Genomic DNA, 15079 nt, shown 5'->3' with positions numbered 1-15079 from the left:
AACCAGCAGGTGGAGACTGTCTCAACAAGTTTCTGACCTTGGTGTGAGGTAAGGGAAAAGGGCTGCCATTTATTTTCAAAACCAGAAGGTGGAGGTTGTCGCTGCAGGTTTCTCACAGTTGCTGAAGGTGGAGGTACAGGTTGCAGCTTTCTGAGAGAACCAGCAGGTAGAGGATCTTGCTGCAGTTGTCTGGTGGTGGTCAGAGGTTGTCCGATGGTGGTCTAGCATTATCAGCAGGTGGAGGCTGTAACTGAAGGTTTCTGACAGTAGTTAGAGAAAGAGTCTCTTGCTACTGCACACAGTAAGGTATAGGTACAGTAATGGAGGGTGCATTTTCACCACCCCAGTTTTCACCACAGCACAACCTACCAAGTTGGACAACCTCTTTGGAGGTAGAAAGTAAGATGTATAGACATACATACAAACATACGCACACAGACGAGAGTAAAAAGAACAAAACATTCGAGTGAGTACTGAACATGAATAAAGATTTATTTGTCTTTATTGTTTGATTCAAGTGGTAATTCGGGATGTCACCTACTTTACCAATCTGAGGTTTGAATATTGAAGAGTCAGGAAAAATTATGAAATTATCTCTCTCTCTGAGTTGTTGAGGCCTGATGGACGGGAGGTTGGATTTGGCTGACTTATAACTCCTCAGTCCCCGGGCTGGGACTCAAACCCGGGGCTGCTGCAGTGAGGACAAAGCCTCTGTACGTGGGACGTACGCATGATCAACTTATTTGGATGTCTGTGTACAAAATGTATCTTTAATCTGGCCCCAGAGACATCTTTGTGTCTTGCTGTTTTCTAACCTTTATAAAGTGAAATCGAGTCAAGTCTGTTTTATTTATATCACACACCAAATCATAAAAGAAGTCCCTGTTTGTCTCTCACACTTATGACATATAAATTTCTCCCCGAGTATATTTAGCTAATTCTGCTAACTATACAAATTGCATGTCTTGCCACCAACGTGAATTGCATGGCAAAATAGTATTTTGGGGGAATCAACCTTTAAACAATAAAAAACTACTGCTTCGACTATGATAATGGGCCCTGTGGTGAAAAAACAAAGTCCTGTGGTCCTTAAAGTGCAGTCTCTGTTACTGCAGAATACGTAGTTTTGAGCCAGTGGGTGTAGGTAATGCCCCCAGCATCAACAGTAACAGCACACAAACATGCTTAAATATTTGGTTTAAGGACCACTTTTCTAGCTGCAAGTAGTATGCACTAGTAGTGCATCAAAAAAGGGGAAATAGAAAATGGAATTAGTGTAATCACTGACAAGTGATACAGATACTGTTAGGATCCCAGTTTTTTATGTTCTCTTTTCCTGTTTTATTTTGGAATGTTACCCTCATGTGTCTCGTCTTTTTGGTTCCTCCTGTGTGTCTTTCCCTCCCTACAATGTTTTTCTGTTCCTTCCCTCCCCTGTCTTTTTCTCGCCTCCCTTCACCTGTTCCTCATCCCCTCATTAGTTTGTCGGTATATAGTCTTTGTTCTCCCTTATGTCTTCCTCAGTTTGTTCTGTCTTCCTCCCTCTTCCTCTGTGTTAGCCTGTATCACTTCAGTGATGCCACCCTGTGTTCACCTCCAGTGTCTCGTCGTGCCTAACGTTGGTATGTTTCTTATTTTCGTTCCTTGAAATTTCATTAATTTGTACTTGGGTTTTGTTGCACTTTGTTTTTGGTCCTTGTGAATAATTTTGGGGTTTTCTAGTTCTCTTAATTTTTGTATTTTAAGCCTTGTGTTATTAAAGCTTGCCTTTTCCCCCTATTCCTGCCTACCACATGTGTCTACATTTGGGTCCTCATCTTGTTCAACCATAACCTATAAGAGACACAGCACATCCAGCTCTTACCCTGTCTGAGAATAAGAAACATGTCAGTTGTGGTGACTCAAAAGAAGCAAGTTACTAATGTTGACTTCCCAGTCAGTGCTGATTTTTTTGCTAATGATGTAAGGTTTAGTGGTGTAAAATATGTCTGAAATCTGTCGGTCCAAATTCGATAAAGGGTCACCTGAATCATGCAATCAAAATGTTTTAAAAAATAAGAATAAAAGAAATACATTAGGTCCTGTGTGACTAAATTTAAATTAAACAGTTAAAACACTGACACTGATGAGACTGGAGCTCTTAATAATGCTGGCTAAAGACACAGTCCCTGTGTCATTCTGGTAGGAGAATCAGGTTCAAGGAGAGTAATCATTTGGACTGGTCTTTTAAAAGTTCCATTATAGCTGCAGTTGCAGATACACAGCACAGAGAACATGGCAGGTGACATTTATTGACAAATACAAATAGCAAGCATGTATAAAAATACATACTTTGCTTTATAAATAAACAGTAGTGAATATTTCTCTGCAAAATAACTATTGACAGACTACCAAGATATCTTCTCTCCATTTAGTACAGACCTACATAACATGCTCATATAACTAAAGAAATAAATCTACATCCATGTTGCATCTCTTCACAGAAAATATCATGGGTACAAGAATATCTCTAAACTGGAATCATTAAATACAATATCTGTAGAACAAAAGTAGAGTTCTAATACAATCATTTTCACTGTGTCTGTCTATATGGCAGCAATGTACAGATAACCTGAAATGTACCCATGTCCACAAAGAGCATTTAATTTCAGTGCAGTGGGGATAAAACATTTTAAGAATATGTTAATAAAGACAATTTTAGACAAATCCACCCCACATATGAACCCAAAACACATACATTAAAGAGGAAAACTGTGTTAGACATGGCAGTGGTTTCTCCCTTCAAATTTAATATTTCTACGAAAAAAAAAAAGGTTCAGCAGCTGTACTGCTCCTCAACAACTGAACAGTGTAGGGGCAGCACGGAAAATACAGCTTGAGGTAACACTTCATTCTACTTTATAAGAGCAGCCACTAAAGAAATGGTACATTCATTTAATTTTAGTTAATTAGTTAATAGTTATTCACTGTTAACAATAATGTGCTTATAAACTTTATCAAGCAATTCTTTACTGTAATGTTGCAACTGATATTTACATGTTGTAAATGGCAAAAATACTGTGTAGTTCATCTATAAATATCATCTATATCTTTATAACTTATGTAAACCTTTACAATTGCTTCATAAATGGTTTATAAAGCACTTGATTGTCAACAGTCAAACAACTATTAACTATAGTTTAATTAACTATACATTTACCATTTATTAATTTGGTGCAATCCAATTTGATCCTTTCAAACTCCAATTAACAAAGCAGCGAGTGTTTGCTGGCATACCTGATACTCCAATAGCAAAATACAGTTGTGATGATATACCAAATATTGCAGTAAAAAATAAAATAAAATACAATACCGTTGTGGGACTCTACCGATACATCATGTTTATTTTGCTCAAATCTCATGAATCCAACAAGGGCATCAGTATACCTGCATTCTTTCTTTCTTTCCTTATCACCTTCTTGTTTTGTTTGAACAGCAGAGTGAAGTCCTGCTTTGTGTTCAAGCCCGTCAAAGCCATGGACCCACCAACACAATGGCGAAAGAATGTGCTCATGAGGAAATTCTTATTGCAGATGCCCCGTCGACTTTTGAAGCTGATGTGTGGCAATAATTTCCCATTTCCCATTTAAAAAAGGACAATGGAGAAAAAGAAATGGGCAAATGCTAAAGTACACCATTACATCAAAGCCATACTCTAGTCACACCATGTTACTTGCGCTGTATGAAGAGACATAAGCTGAAGTGACATGGAGCTTCAAAGAAGCAGAGTGCATCTCAATAAAATCCCAAATTATATCTTCACATTGTACAACATCACATCGAAAAAAAATGTACCTTCAAAAAAATTAAACTGTGGAAAGCTCATGCAAAATATTAAAGCAAAATGAGATCTGCAAACAGCAACAGCACATTAAACATTCCTCTGAAGGCCTCAAACTAAAAACTATTAATAATGACAGAACAAATTCTCACAGCTTAATTGGTCTGTGGAAAACAGGGCTTATATTATTATATTATTGGAATATATATATTTCCCAAGAAAAGCTGCTGAAAGGTGGCAGCAACCATGCAAGAAAGTGCCTCTATTGTGCTTCAGTTTGTGCTGTTTCCACAATCTTCCTAAGGATTTGTTTAGCTTAAAATGGTTCAAATGACCATATGTGGGTTCCTCCCTGAATATTTGTTTGTTCTTTTTATGCATGGGCACCATGAATCAATCCCTTGCAACAACAATGACACTAGACACTTAACAAGGACATGAGCACTATGGACAGTAGGGAAACTTCATGACTTTTTGATCCAGATGTGGCACAATTTGCATTACTAAGACAGAAGTCAGTGGCACAAATACAGAATGTGTCTGGAATAAAATGTAATGACCAGGTGAAACATACTTAAGATTTGCTTGTCTGTGTTCTTTTTGAGAAAACCAGTAAGCTGTGGGACGACTTAAGCATGTCACCAAACCATCTGAGCAAGAAAAGTGACTAAGAACTTAAACAAGGTCTACACAAGTACACAAATCCAAGTATGCAAAGACAATCATAGATTTCATGTGTTGTTGTGTTCTGGAATGAGTCACTTGAAAATCAAAATATAACCAAAACAAAAACAACAAGAGAAAGCCGACTCCTTCTGTTTGGGTTCATTTCCGCTCAAAACAGCCAGTACTAAGAAGCTCTAGCTGAACTTATTAGTGCACACTGACATGTGTATGACTCTGTCACCTCTTCTCTTATCTCCTCATCTATACGTTTTTCTCTTCCTTCTGTGCTCTAGGTACAGCAGGAAACACTGATAAGCTCTATATGACCCCTTTAAGGATTTGCATTTGTTACTTCCAACTGTAAGAGCTCATATTGAAAGGTTTACAGCGGATGCATGTTTGTGCTAGCTGGGTCAGCTGTGTCATTTGCGTTCACGTACCATATTTCCAAGCCTCACAGTTGTAAATTGCTTTGTGACTTATTGAGGCAGTGTAGGCACCACAAGTAAATGTAATACCGTTATTTTTACAGCCTCGATTAGTATTTAATGTGTTTCATTTATTTTTGAACAAATGCCATGTTAGTTGTTATATGCTTAAACCTAACATATGAAAAAGTTAAAAGTGTCACTCAGCTTACCAAATAGTTTTTCTTGTAAGACAAAAATGATTTTTGCTGCACCACCATCTTTGTGAATTGACAAGATTGGATCCTATTTGAGAGAATAAAGTATAAAACATTAAATAGAGCTACACTTGAGAACAAGCTTGTTGAGTCTGGCTACATCCTAAGAGTAAAAGGGTGATTTCCAGACATCTCCAGCTTTCCATGCAACATTAGTTGATCCAGCATTTCAGACCGAAATCAAAACAGTATTTACAAAAGTAAGTATTTACAAAAATATAGAATTTTCATGGCAAGCCAAGACACTGAAAACAGTGTTCAAGGATCGAGGATCCAGTCCAGGTGGTGTCAGAGATATAAAGAGAGTCTAGACGGTTTGCAGCAGCTTATAAAAGACACAAAAACTACAGTGAAGTTTGGTCTGAGCAGTATGTGTTACTGTATGTCTGGTAGTGTGTCTTAAGCCAATGTCTGTTGGTCTGTCCATGAAGGAAGACTATACCAACCCTGTGCTTCCATCACCGTGCTCCTTCTCCTCCACCTTCACTTCTTGTTTGGGTGTGGGGGATGGAGACATGCTCAGTGCGTTCTTTCCACATGTTTGCTCTTTCATCCCCTTTTTCATCTCTCCACCTTCTTCCTGTGGCAGATCTGGCTTCCTCTGACAGCAGGGTTTGTACAGGTGGGGATCGATGATTATTTCTCCGTAGCGTCCCTTGTACACGATCCCACAGCACACCTTCTGTCTAAAACATCAAACATGCTTCTGTGAGAATGGGTTTACATAACCTATGATATAAAAGCAATTTTGGAAAAGAATAATTATACAAAAAGAGCTTGTTTACAAATCAGTCCAATGTGTAAAATGCATGGCCATACATTTCTATACATTTTCTTAGGGTTGGAAAATAGAATCTTGTTTACTGGGACATAAACAGCCACCAACAGCCCTATTTGGATAGGTTTATGGGCAAGTTCACCTAAAAATGAAAATCAAGTGAATTTCTACTCACCCATCCAGATGGTAGGTTGGGTGAAGTTTTGTAGTCTACAAAAGATAAGCCCTAATCAAAAGCTTTCCAGCAGGTTGTAATATTTCATGTCAGTTCATGTTTTAGACTCATGAAGCTACAAAAGGTGTGCAAACCTTTTCATCAGAACGGTTACTTCTTCACACTCTGTTGATATGGTTAATTCATTTTTAATTTTTTAAACTAAAATTATGTCCAATTATGCCTTACAAAATGCCCCTTTAACAACTGAAGTAGTTGGGGACTCATTTCATAAATTGGGGCGCAATACAAGTCTCTTTTATCAGTTGTTTTTAATTGCAAGTCCCCCGTTTTGCAGTGAAGCTCCGGAAATATTTTGTGGATGACAAAACATCAGCCAACTTTCCATCTCCATGAGGGTTAGTTAGTTAATGACATGAATTTTCATTTTTGGGTGAACTTAATTAATGTAGACTTTTACTGATAATTTGATTTAATTAAATTAGTCTTATGTGTATGTTTTTCAATTGAAAGATTTTTAACTTCTATGTGGAGTTCTCTGCAGTTTGCCAGTTTGCTAGGATCATGAACCAGCAAGGCTGGATGTTTGTATGAATGATTTCGGTAGGGTCAAAGGAACATATGAATGAAAAGATGGAGTCCGTGGAGGACACAGTTACTTTTTCCAGTAGGTGAGGTCTAGAAAGGAGAAGGCTGGGCAAGGTGAAAGCTCTGCGTCTGAGCCCTCATCTGATTGGTTGCTGTAGCAAGGTGATTGAGCGGGCGAGGCACTGGAAGTAGTGCTGTGGGCGTCGGAATCTAGGAGGGAGACAAACCACACAGATCACAACACTTCCAAATGACATGAAGAGATACAGTACAATATATTTATCCAGAGATCTAGAGTTACATTTTCTACAGAGATGTATAAAGGTTAGAATAATACTAATGATAATATCTGTCATGTATTAACGATTTAATACTGCAGTCACTACACACTACTCCAACACTGCATTGGTTGCTTACTGTTTCTCTTCAACTCGCTCTGCACCCGACTAATCTGCCTCGGCTTCAGTTTCTTCTTCATCTTCTTCGGCCTCAGCATAGCCTTCATGCTTGACCCAGCTTTTGCATCGACTACCTGAAACCACACAGAAGGGAAGAAAAGAATTTTACAGGAAGAGCTAGCTAGATCATGTAGCCAAAACACTCTTCAGAAAAAGGGTCTACAAGGATGATAATGCTGAATGGGTCCTTACATGATTCCAGTTCTTCTGGGATCCAACTGGAAGTTTTTTCCATCGCTTGACCAGGAGGACACAGGCATTACAGATGTCCCCACAACGTACCTCACCCAACCTGCAAAGAATGGAAGAGTGTCACCTGATAAGCATTACACAAGTACAGACAGGCTCATGTTTACACAATATAGATTTTCATTTCTACATAGATGATACACAACCGTAAGGCCTAGTACTGCTGATACATCTTACATAATGTCCTTCTTACTGAAATTCAGAGCTAGATGTCCAAAAATGTCCTGCAGTTGAAGGCCCCAAACCAGAAATAATTATTACAACCCCTTCTGGCCAAAATAAAAAAACTAGCTCCTCACAAATTAAGGGAATTGAATTCCCAGGAAACTGATGGATGGGAAAACCCCTCTACCCAACTTAATACATTTCACAAGCTCAAATAATTCTTAGTTTTAGTCTTCCTTGTCCACCATGTCTTTAATTCTTATTCTATTTTTACATGTTTTTGAGCAATAAAGAACATGAAGTGCGTCTCCCCCTCAAGAGAGACAGAGTTTAACTTCACTGATTATTGAAATCTCCCAGCTCCTGAGGTCCATCACTGCTGTTTTCTCTGTAGAGTTGCTCCTGTACTATCCTGTTTATAACTAAAGATTCGAGTTTTGCTGCTTAAGTGAGCCATGATGTTTGCTACAGTGACGTTACTGCTTGCATGGAAAGGAAACCTTTAAATGACTGAAAGCAGCCTCTCTAATCATTAAAGCACAGTGTACATGTGTTGTGAAGGTGCATCTCACTATATGAATACTGAGCCCTCTATAAATCAGGTAAAACACTGCAACATTGGCGTGTTGGCTGGCCAGTCAAGCACAGTAAAACCATGGTAAGCAAACCAGTTACTGGCAGTTTTGGCAATGTGGGCAGGTGCCAAGTCCTGCAGGAAAATCAGCATCCGCATACTGTATGGAGGTAAAGAGTGTAAGAGATTCACACAGTATCATTGCTGTCTCACAGTTTCAAAACCTCACTACTTTGTGAATCCTAAAGGTCTACATGAACAAGGGAGACCTAAGTTTAACTGTGTCTCAGTGTTCCCTAACTCAACCATCTGGACCTGTGGAAAGTGCTGCTGACTCACCCAAAGCAGCTCTTGAAGTCATTCTCATAGCGTTGGCTGTCAGTGAAGCGGGAGCTAGATGACTTGGATCTGCAGATGCAGCAGCCATCTATGCTACGGTACATCTTCGGTTTGTGGAAGCCAAACATCTGCAGCAACACAGGCAGAGATAGAGTTGCAATGGTAAGATAACATTCTCAAAAAGTATTTTGGTTTCAAGGTATAAGGCATAACAAAATTATTATTAGTTAGTTACAATGACCCTTATAAGAAAAAGAAAAAACTGGGTTTATGGTTTAACAAACACTTGATTTATTAGAATTTCAAATAGATACATATATGGACACACATATATGCATATATGCTCAAAAAATTAAAGGGGACACTTTAATCACACATCAGATCTTGACAAACAAATTCTTCAAGTTGGAAATCTTTACTGATGTATACGTCAGTAAAGATTCCCAACAGTACCTGTATGGAAAACAGGTGCAAGTGGTGTCCGACCATAAACCTCTTGAGTCAGTATTCAAAAAAAGGACTACAACAAAGCCCCTGCCGGATTGCAGAGGATGCTAATGAGACTGCAGGCTTTCGACTTGCATGTAGCCTACCAAACAGGAAAAGATTTGCACATTGCAGGTACACTCAGCAGAGCGTACTTTCAAGAACAGACTGAACAATTATTTCAGGAAGAAATAGAAGTTAATCTTCTATCTGCACACATTCCAATCTCAGAAAAAACTAAATCAGTTGAAAACTGAAACTGCTGAGGACGGTGAACTGCAACTGGTGATGGAAGCAGTTCATTTGGGATGGCCTGTTAGCCAAGTTCTGACTGAAATAAAAAAATACTGGACATTCAAAGAGCAGCTCAGTTGCTCAGAAGGACTTGTGTTTAAGAACACCAGACTTGTGGTCCCTCACAGACTGAGAGTAGAAATGCTTCAGAAAATTTAGAGATTGTCAAATGTAAAGAGAGAGCATGAGATGCACTGTTTAGGCACGACATGTCCAAACAAATTGAGGACATGTTGTGCCAGTGTGCAGTCTGTGACACCTTCAAAAAGAGTAATGTAAAAGAACCACTTATATGCTATGACATTCAATAAAAGGTCGTGGGCAAAACTACACTACTCACAATAAGTTAGGGATATTGTTACTTACATGAGTACTTTTCCTATTTGGTCTGAATTTTAATGAAATAAGTAAAAGTTCCCTTTGACATTACTAATAATGAATGAGAAGAAACACCATTTTCATTAGTTTAATATTTATTACCCCAAAAGGAGGATAGCCCCAAATAACAAAAATTGACAATGTCAGTAGCGGGTGTTTCCACCATTTGCCATTTGACAGAGACGTCTCATGGTCCTCACTAGCCTCATGATGTTGTTCTGAGGCAATGCGTTCCACTCCTCCACAAGTGCTACACGCAGTTCTGCCAGATCACGTGGGGGTGGGGTACGATCATCCAGTCTCTGCTTCAGCTGGTCCCAGACATGCTCTATGGGGTTCAGGTCAGGGGACATTGCTGGCCATACCATATGAAGAACTCCGACTTCCTGAAGTCGAGCTGTGACAATTCTGGCACGATGTGGTGGAGCATTATCATCCATGAACAGAAAGTTTGGGGTGTGCTGGCAGAATTGGGGGATGATGATGGGTTCTATGATGTCTCTGAGGTAAGAACGTGCAGTGACTGAGCCATCTACAATAACCAAATCTGTTTTTCGCTGACTGGTGATGCCTGCCCAGACTGTTGCACCTCCTCCACCAAAGGGAACCCTGGGGACCATGTTGACCTTGGCGTATCGCTCACCTCGCCTTCTCCAGCAACGCTGACGACCATCATTTCTGTGCAAGGTGACCCGACACTCATCAGTGAACAGGACGGTAGACCACTGCTGCATTGTCCAGGACACATGGTCTTGTGCCCACTGCAAACGTTCACGGCGGTGTCTTGGTGTCAGTGGAGTCACCTGCAACTGTCGTCTGGCATTCAAGCCAAAGCGGTGAAGTCGGTTTCGAATGGTTTGTCTGGAAACCCTAGTACCCCTCACATCTCGTAACTGGGCCTGCAGCTGTGTGGCAGTTGCATAACGATGTCTGAGTGCATAGGTCCTTAGGTACTGGTCACCGTTGCGGTCTGTCACTCGTGGGGCTCCACTCCTGGGTCTGTCACGAACTCTGCCAGTAGTTCTGTGTCTTGATGCAAGTCTGCTGATGACACTTTGAGACACACCAAGTTCACGAGCAACATCTGACTGCCTGCCACCGACCCGAAGGCGGGCTATGGCCAGGTGGCGCTGCTCGTCTGTTAAGTGACGTCGTGTGTTCATGGCTGTTTGAATGATGAACTTGGAATGACTTATTGACAATACCAGCTTTTTATACCCACAGACTGTTGAAATTGATGCCACATTGAAAAGGGTTGTCTTTTAGTTTTTTGGTATTGGCCCCAATATGTAAGGCACACTGTACACAGTGAGACCATTACGTGGAAAACACATAATGAGGTGTGTCTATCACCCCAATACAATTGCCTCCCTATCCCAAAACTCTCTGAAGTGAAACACCTTATGTATGAAATCCACTGAGTCTCTCACAATACCCCTAACTTATTGTGAGTAGTGCAGGTGTGGACCTCTTCCACTCTGATCAAAGTAAATATCTGATGTGTGTAGATTCAGTGTTTCCTCTACATTCTGACTGTAATCTCAGAATTCTGACTTTTTTCTCAGAATTCTGACTTTTAAGTCACAACTAAAAACAAAATTCACATGTGGCCCTAATCCTCTTCCGCACCGGAGAGCATGCCCCCGCTGCTGAAAAAAAGAAACACTTACTACTCAAAGTACCCTGAAATTGCCAAACTGTCCAAAACAACAAACCAGCATGTCATCAGAGCTCTTAAATCTATGTTTGCAGGACATGGGATTCCAGATGACGTCATGTCAGATAATGGACCACAGTTTGCAAGTGAGGAGTTCTGATAGTATGCAAAGAAGTTGGAAATTAAACACACAACATCATGTCCAGCATATCCAGAATTAAATGGTCAAAGCGAGCGACCAATCCAGACCATCAAAAACCTGCTCAAGAAAGCGCTGCTCTGCTTGAGTACAGGAATGCACCTTTGGATGGAGTGAAACTATCACCTGCCCAGCTGCCAAGCCTCAGCTTAGAGAGTGAGAGTGAACAAAGAGAGAAAAGACAGCAGAAACAGAAAAAACTACTTTGATCTTGGAGCGAGACACCTGCCTGAACTGAAGGAGGGAGAGACAGTTAGATTCAGAGTAGGTCAAACATGGCAGTCAGCTGTGGTGAAAAATTGCCACGTTCAGCCAAGGTCTTCTGTGAGCCTAGGTAGCACCTTCAGGAGGTTAGGTTGTTAATTTCTATACCGTTATGTTTTGAGAGAAAGCAATATGGTGTAAATGTTAACTGAAACAGCAATAGTTTGACAAATTAGAGGACCTGAAAGCTAAATATTTCAGTTAAGTTACATTAAGAAGCTGAAAATGAGAATTGCTTTAAGTAGTTTACATTATTTTTTATAAGGTTTTAGGTACATTTGCACTGACTATATATTCTGATTTAATAAAACAAACGGAGATGTCATGTGTAGTAACCAGGTTAGCCATGTGTGGCACTGCTGAGCTACTTACCTGCTGAATGACGTGTGCTACAAGAAGAAGCTTCAGTAAACGTGAGCTATGCGCACAAGCCAGTCAGTCTCCGTTCGCATAAGTTTCCACATACATCTACATGGTAGGTAGAATATATCACACACACCTTTGGGGAGGGGAGGAAATGTGTGTGTGTGTGTGTGTGAGAGAGAGAGAGAGAGAGAGAGAGAGAGAGAGAGAGAGAGAGAGAGAGAGAGAGAGAGTGCGTGCGCACGTGCGTTTGGTGAATGAGCCAGGTTATCTGGCTGAGCATCACGGAGGGAGGAACAGCGCGGCCTGGCTGCCGCTTACGCAACCGTGGTGCTGATGCAACTGGAGGCTTGAGGGATGCTGAGTGTAGGTGATCCACAACCACTCTAATCGCTCAGACGCAGGTTTAATCTCACGTTATGTCTTACTATGATTCAAACATGAAAAGACGGGATTGAAAGCTACACCAAATGTTACAATGGACTTTTTTGCGGTTATTATATTGAACGCGTCACGTGTGGCGCTGTGCGGTGGTTGTGTAATCCTGTCCTGACAGGCAGGCACATGGCAGGATGGATGGATGGATGGATGGAGCGGAGGCGTGCTGCCGCCTGACGCGATGTGGTGCTGTACTCGCTGCACACAATGATTCAGGGCTGCACACAATCTGAATATGACTCAAGTGGACAAAGTTCACTGTAACGCGGTTATATTGTAGATTATTGACAAAGCTTTATAGGTTTATCATAGTCTCCGGGTGCAGAGTGAATCGTTCCTTTCTCCAGACGTTTACGTGCTCTCGGCGCTGCTGTGTGGCGACAGATTCAACAGATCAGACTGCAAAAACGCCTAAAGTAAAACGCGTCGCAACTTTGTGGTCAATACTGCTGGATTCAGTAATATGGCCAATTCTTCCTCATATCGCAACATGGAAGCAGCGCTCCTCCGTGTGCGTCTATTATCGGACATTAGATTGTCTTTGATTTTACAAAAAAAAATGTATAGTTGGGTCAGGGAAAGTCAGTACACTTCAATCCATTCCAAGTTCCAAATGCAAAAGTGTCAGCCCTCTTCCTCTTTTGGCCAGGTCTGAAATGAAATGACGCCAAAACAACGAAGTATATGCGACTACCCAGCATGGCTCCGAGGTAGTGCTGGATTTCCCTGAAATAAAATACAACTTCCAACTGGTACTGCCGTTTAGAAATACTGCGATCCTTTTTTAAATTATCATTATTGACTGGAATTGTTAGACTCTAAAACACTCGTCGCGTTCTTCACACTTTATTTGAAAATTGTACAACTTTACAACGCCGCGTTTTAAAACAGGAAGTCATTCTGTGTTTTTAATATAACGTATCGACAGAGTTGAAGTGTTACCGCAGGGGGAGCTGGACGCTGACGCAGAAACACACCCACCAACCCGGCGACAGCGCGGAGCTCAGCGCTACACACTTTGATTCAACGTTCAAATGTGTTGAGTAACTTCAAGCTAACGTCAAGTTTTAACTTTCTTTCGTTTTGAGCAGTAACGTGAACAGGGGGGCGAGCAGAGTAACGTTTGTACGAGCGGACGAAAAACATAAAGTGAGTTTATAGCAGCTTAAATATTTCGCGAAGTAAATGAGCAACTAGTCAACGTCGACATACCCAGCTAAAACACGCAGAGCGTTGTCAAACAGACACACACCATGCAGTCACACCGTAACAGTCTAACCCTAACACACCGTAGTGAAAAAAAATAAAAAATAGTGGTGATGGAGCCGAGGCTCTGTGCTGCTTCAGGTCCGTCAGTTTATTGAGCTGTTAACACAGCTGGTCTGGGTAAAGCTATTTGGAGATTTGAAATCAGAAACACCAGCCTCCGAATACTTTACTGCGCGCCGACAGACGTCGAGCTCGCAGAACAACCTTCCTCCTGTTGACAAAGACAGAAAACACATTTACCTTGTTCCAAAGTGAGAAGCTGAGCGGCTCGCACCTCTTGTCACATGCGGTATAAAGCCGTTTTCGAAGTGTCTCATTTAACACTGAGCACCGCTGCAGACCATCAGTTAGAACATTGCCCGCCGCAGCGTCTTCACACGAGGATAACAAAAACACTTCCGCTTGCCAGTTTCAAATTAAAATCAGCGTCACGAGTACCTTTCTGTCGTCCACTTATTTTGAAGGCCAGGTCGACACACTGCGATCTTGCATTGACTACGTGGGACCAGCCAGTTGAATAAAACCTCGGCCAGATGCAGACAGTGTGCCCGTAGTAGAAACGTACACGCAAGCGCGTCACGAGAGTCACGCGCCACCATTTTTTGATTTTCTTCAATCAGCATGATTTGCATACAGCTGTGACGTGTGCATGCGTACACACACTGCCATGCCTAAGTAAGGAGGGACATTTACGCGGGAAAAGGAGGTTAACCAAGAGAGAGGGTGCAGGACGTGGATGCTGCCGCGAGGTGGCTCTGATAACAATTTTTTATGTTACTCTTGAGCTTAATTTAACTTGATTTGATTTGATTTATTTTATTAGATATGAAAATGAAATTATAAATACAAAACAAACTGGTTGTCATAGTAAAAACAATATTTCATACTATATACATTTCAACTGATAAAGAAAAGATGAAATAAAAACACATCTCTCTGTAATCTACAGGAACTCAGACATGTCAACAATAAAAGTATTAGTATGTAACTGTGGAAAACACTTTATGTAGTGTGTGGACCATCTGACAACGAGCAGAAGTTGTTTTGTTATCAGCAAAAGCAGCTGGAATTAAAAAATAAATAAGTAAGTGAAGCATGGTTGCTACAATAACACTGTTATGTAATTTATTTTGGACTACTAATTTAACACTGTACCCTTGCAGGGACTGAGGAAGGATAGCATTCTACAATATCTTGTATAGTGGCAACATGGCAACTGGCTAAAGGTCTCCAA

At 40.8% G+C, this 15079-nt stretch overlaps 1 protein-coding gene across 2 annotated transcripts; it reads right to left on the bottom strand.

The window, feature by feature from the left end:
* Positions 1–2271: 2271 nt before the first annotated feature.
* On the bottom strand, positions 2272–14482 carry LOC115595106 (SIN3-HDAC complex-associated factor-like). 2 transcript variants are annotated; one of them, XM_030439221.1, is made up of 6 exons: positions 14284–14482; positions 8498–8625; positions 7363–7462; positions 7130–7244; positions 6784–6922; positions 2272–5857 (listed from the first exon to the last, which is right to left on the bottom strand). In XM_030439221.1, exons 2-6 carry the CDS (start codon positions 8623–8625, stop codon positions 5608–5610), a joined length of 732 nt encoding a protein of 243 aa, XP_030295081.1. In that variant the 5' UTR covers positions 14284–14482; the 3' UTR covers positions 2272–5607. The 2 variants fall into 2 exon arrangements, with proteins under 2 accessions (XP_030295081.1, XP_030295080.1); XM_030439220.1 differs by lacking the exon at positions 14284–14482 and adding an exon at positions 14086–14251.
* Positions 14483–15079: the final 597 nt, after the last annotated feature.

The sequence above is a fragment of the Sparus aurata genome, chromosome 14 (assembly GCF_900880675.1).
Source record: "Sparus aurata chromosome 14, fSpaAur1.1, whole genome shotgun sequence".
In the NCBI taxonomy this organism is placed as follows: Eukaryota; Metazoa; Chordata; class Actinopteri; order Spariformes; family Sparidae; genus Sparus; species Sparus aurata.
The sequence above is the reverse complement of the archived record's forward strand: the minus strand, read 5'-3'. Positions and strand labels throughout refer to the sequence as shown.

What these genes read in the sequence shown, in the direction of transcription:
- LOC115595106 (XM_030439221.1), bottom strand. Translation starts at nt 8,625, where the DNA reads ATGTTTGGCTTCCACAAACCGAAGATGTACCGTAGCATAGATGGCTGC. An exon ending in GACTTCAAGAGCTGCTTTGG is followed by an intron (nt 7,463 to 8,497) that starts GTGAGTCAGCAG and finishes CATTCTTTGCAG; the next exon opens with GTTGGGTGAGGTACGTTGTG. An exon ending in GACCTCACCTACTGGAAAAA is followed by an intron (nt 5,858 to 6,783) that starts GTAACTGTGTCC and finishes TTGATGTTTTAG; the next exon opens with ACAGAAGGTGTGCTGTGGGA.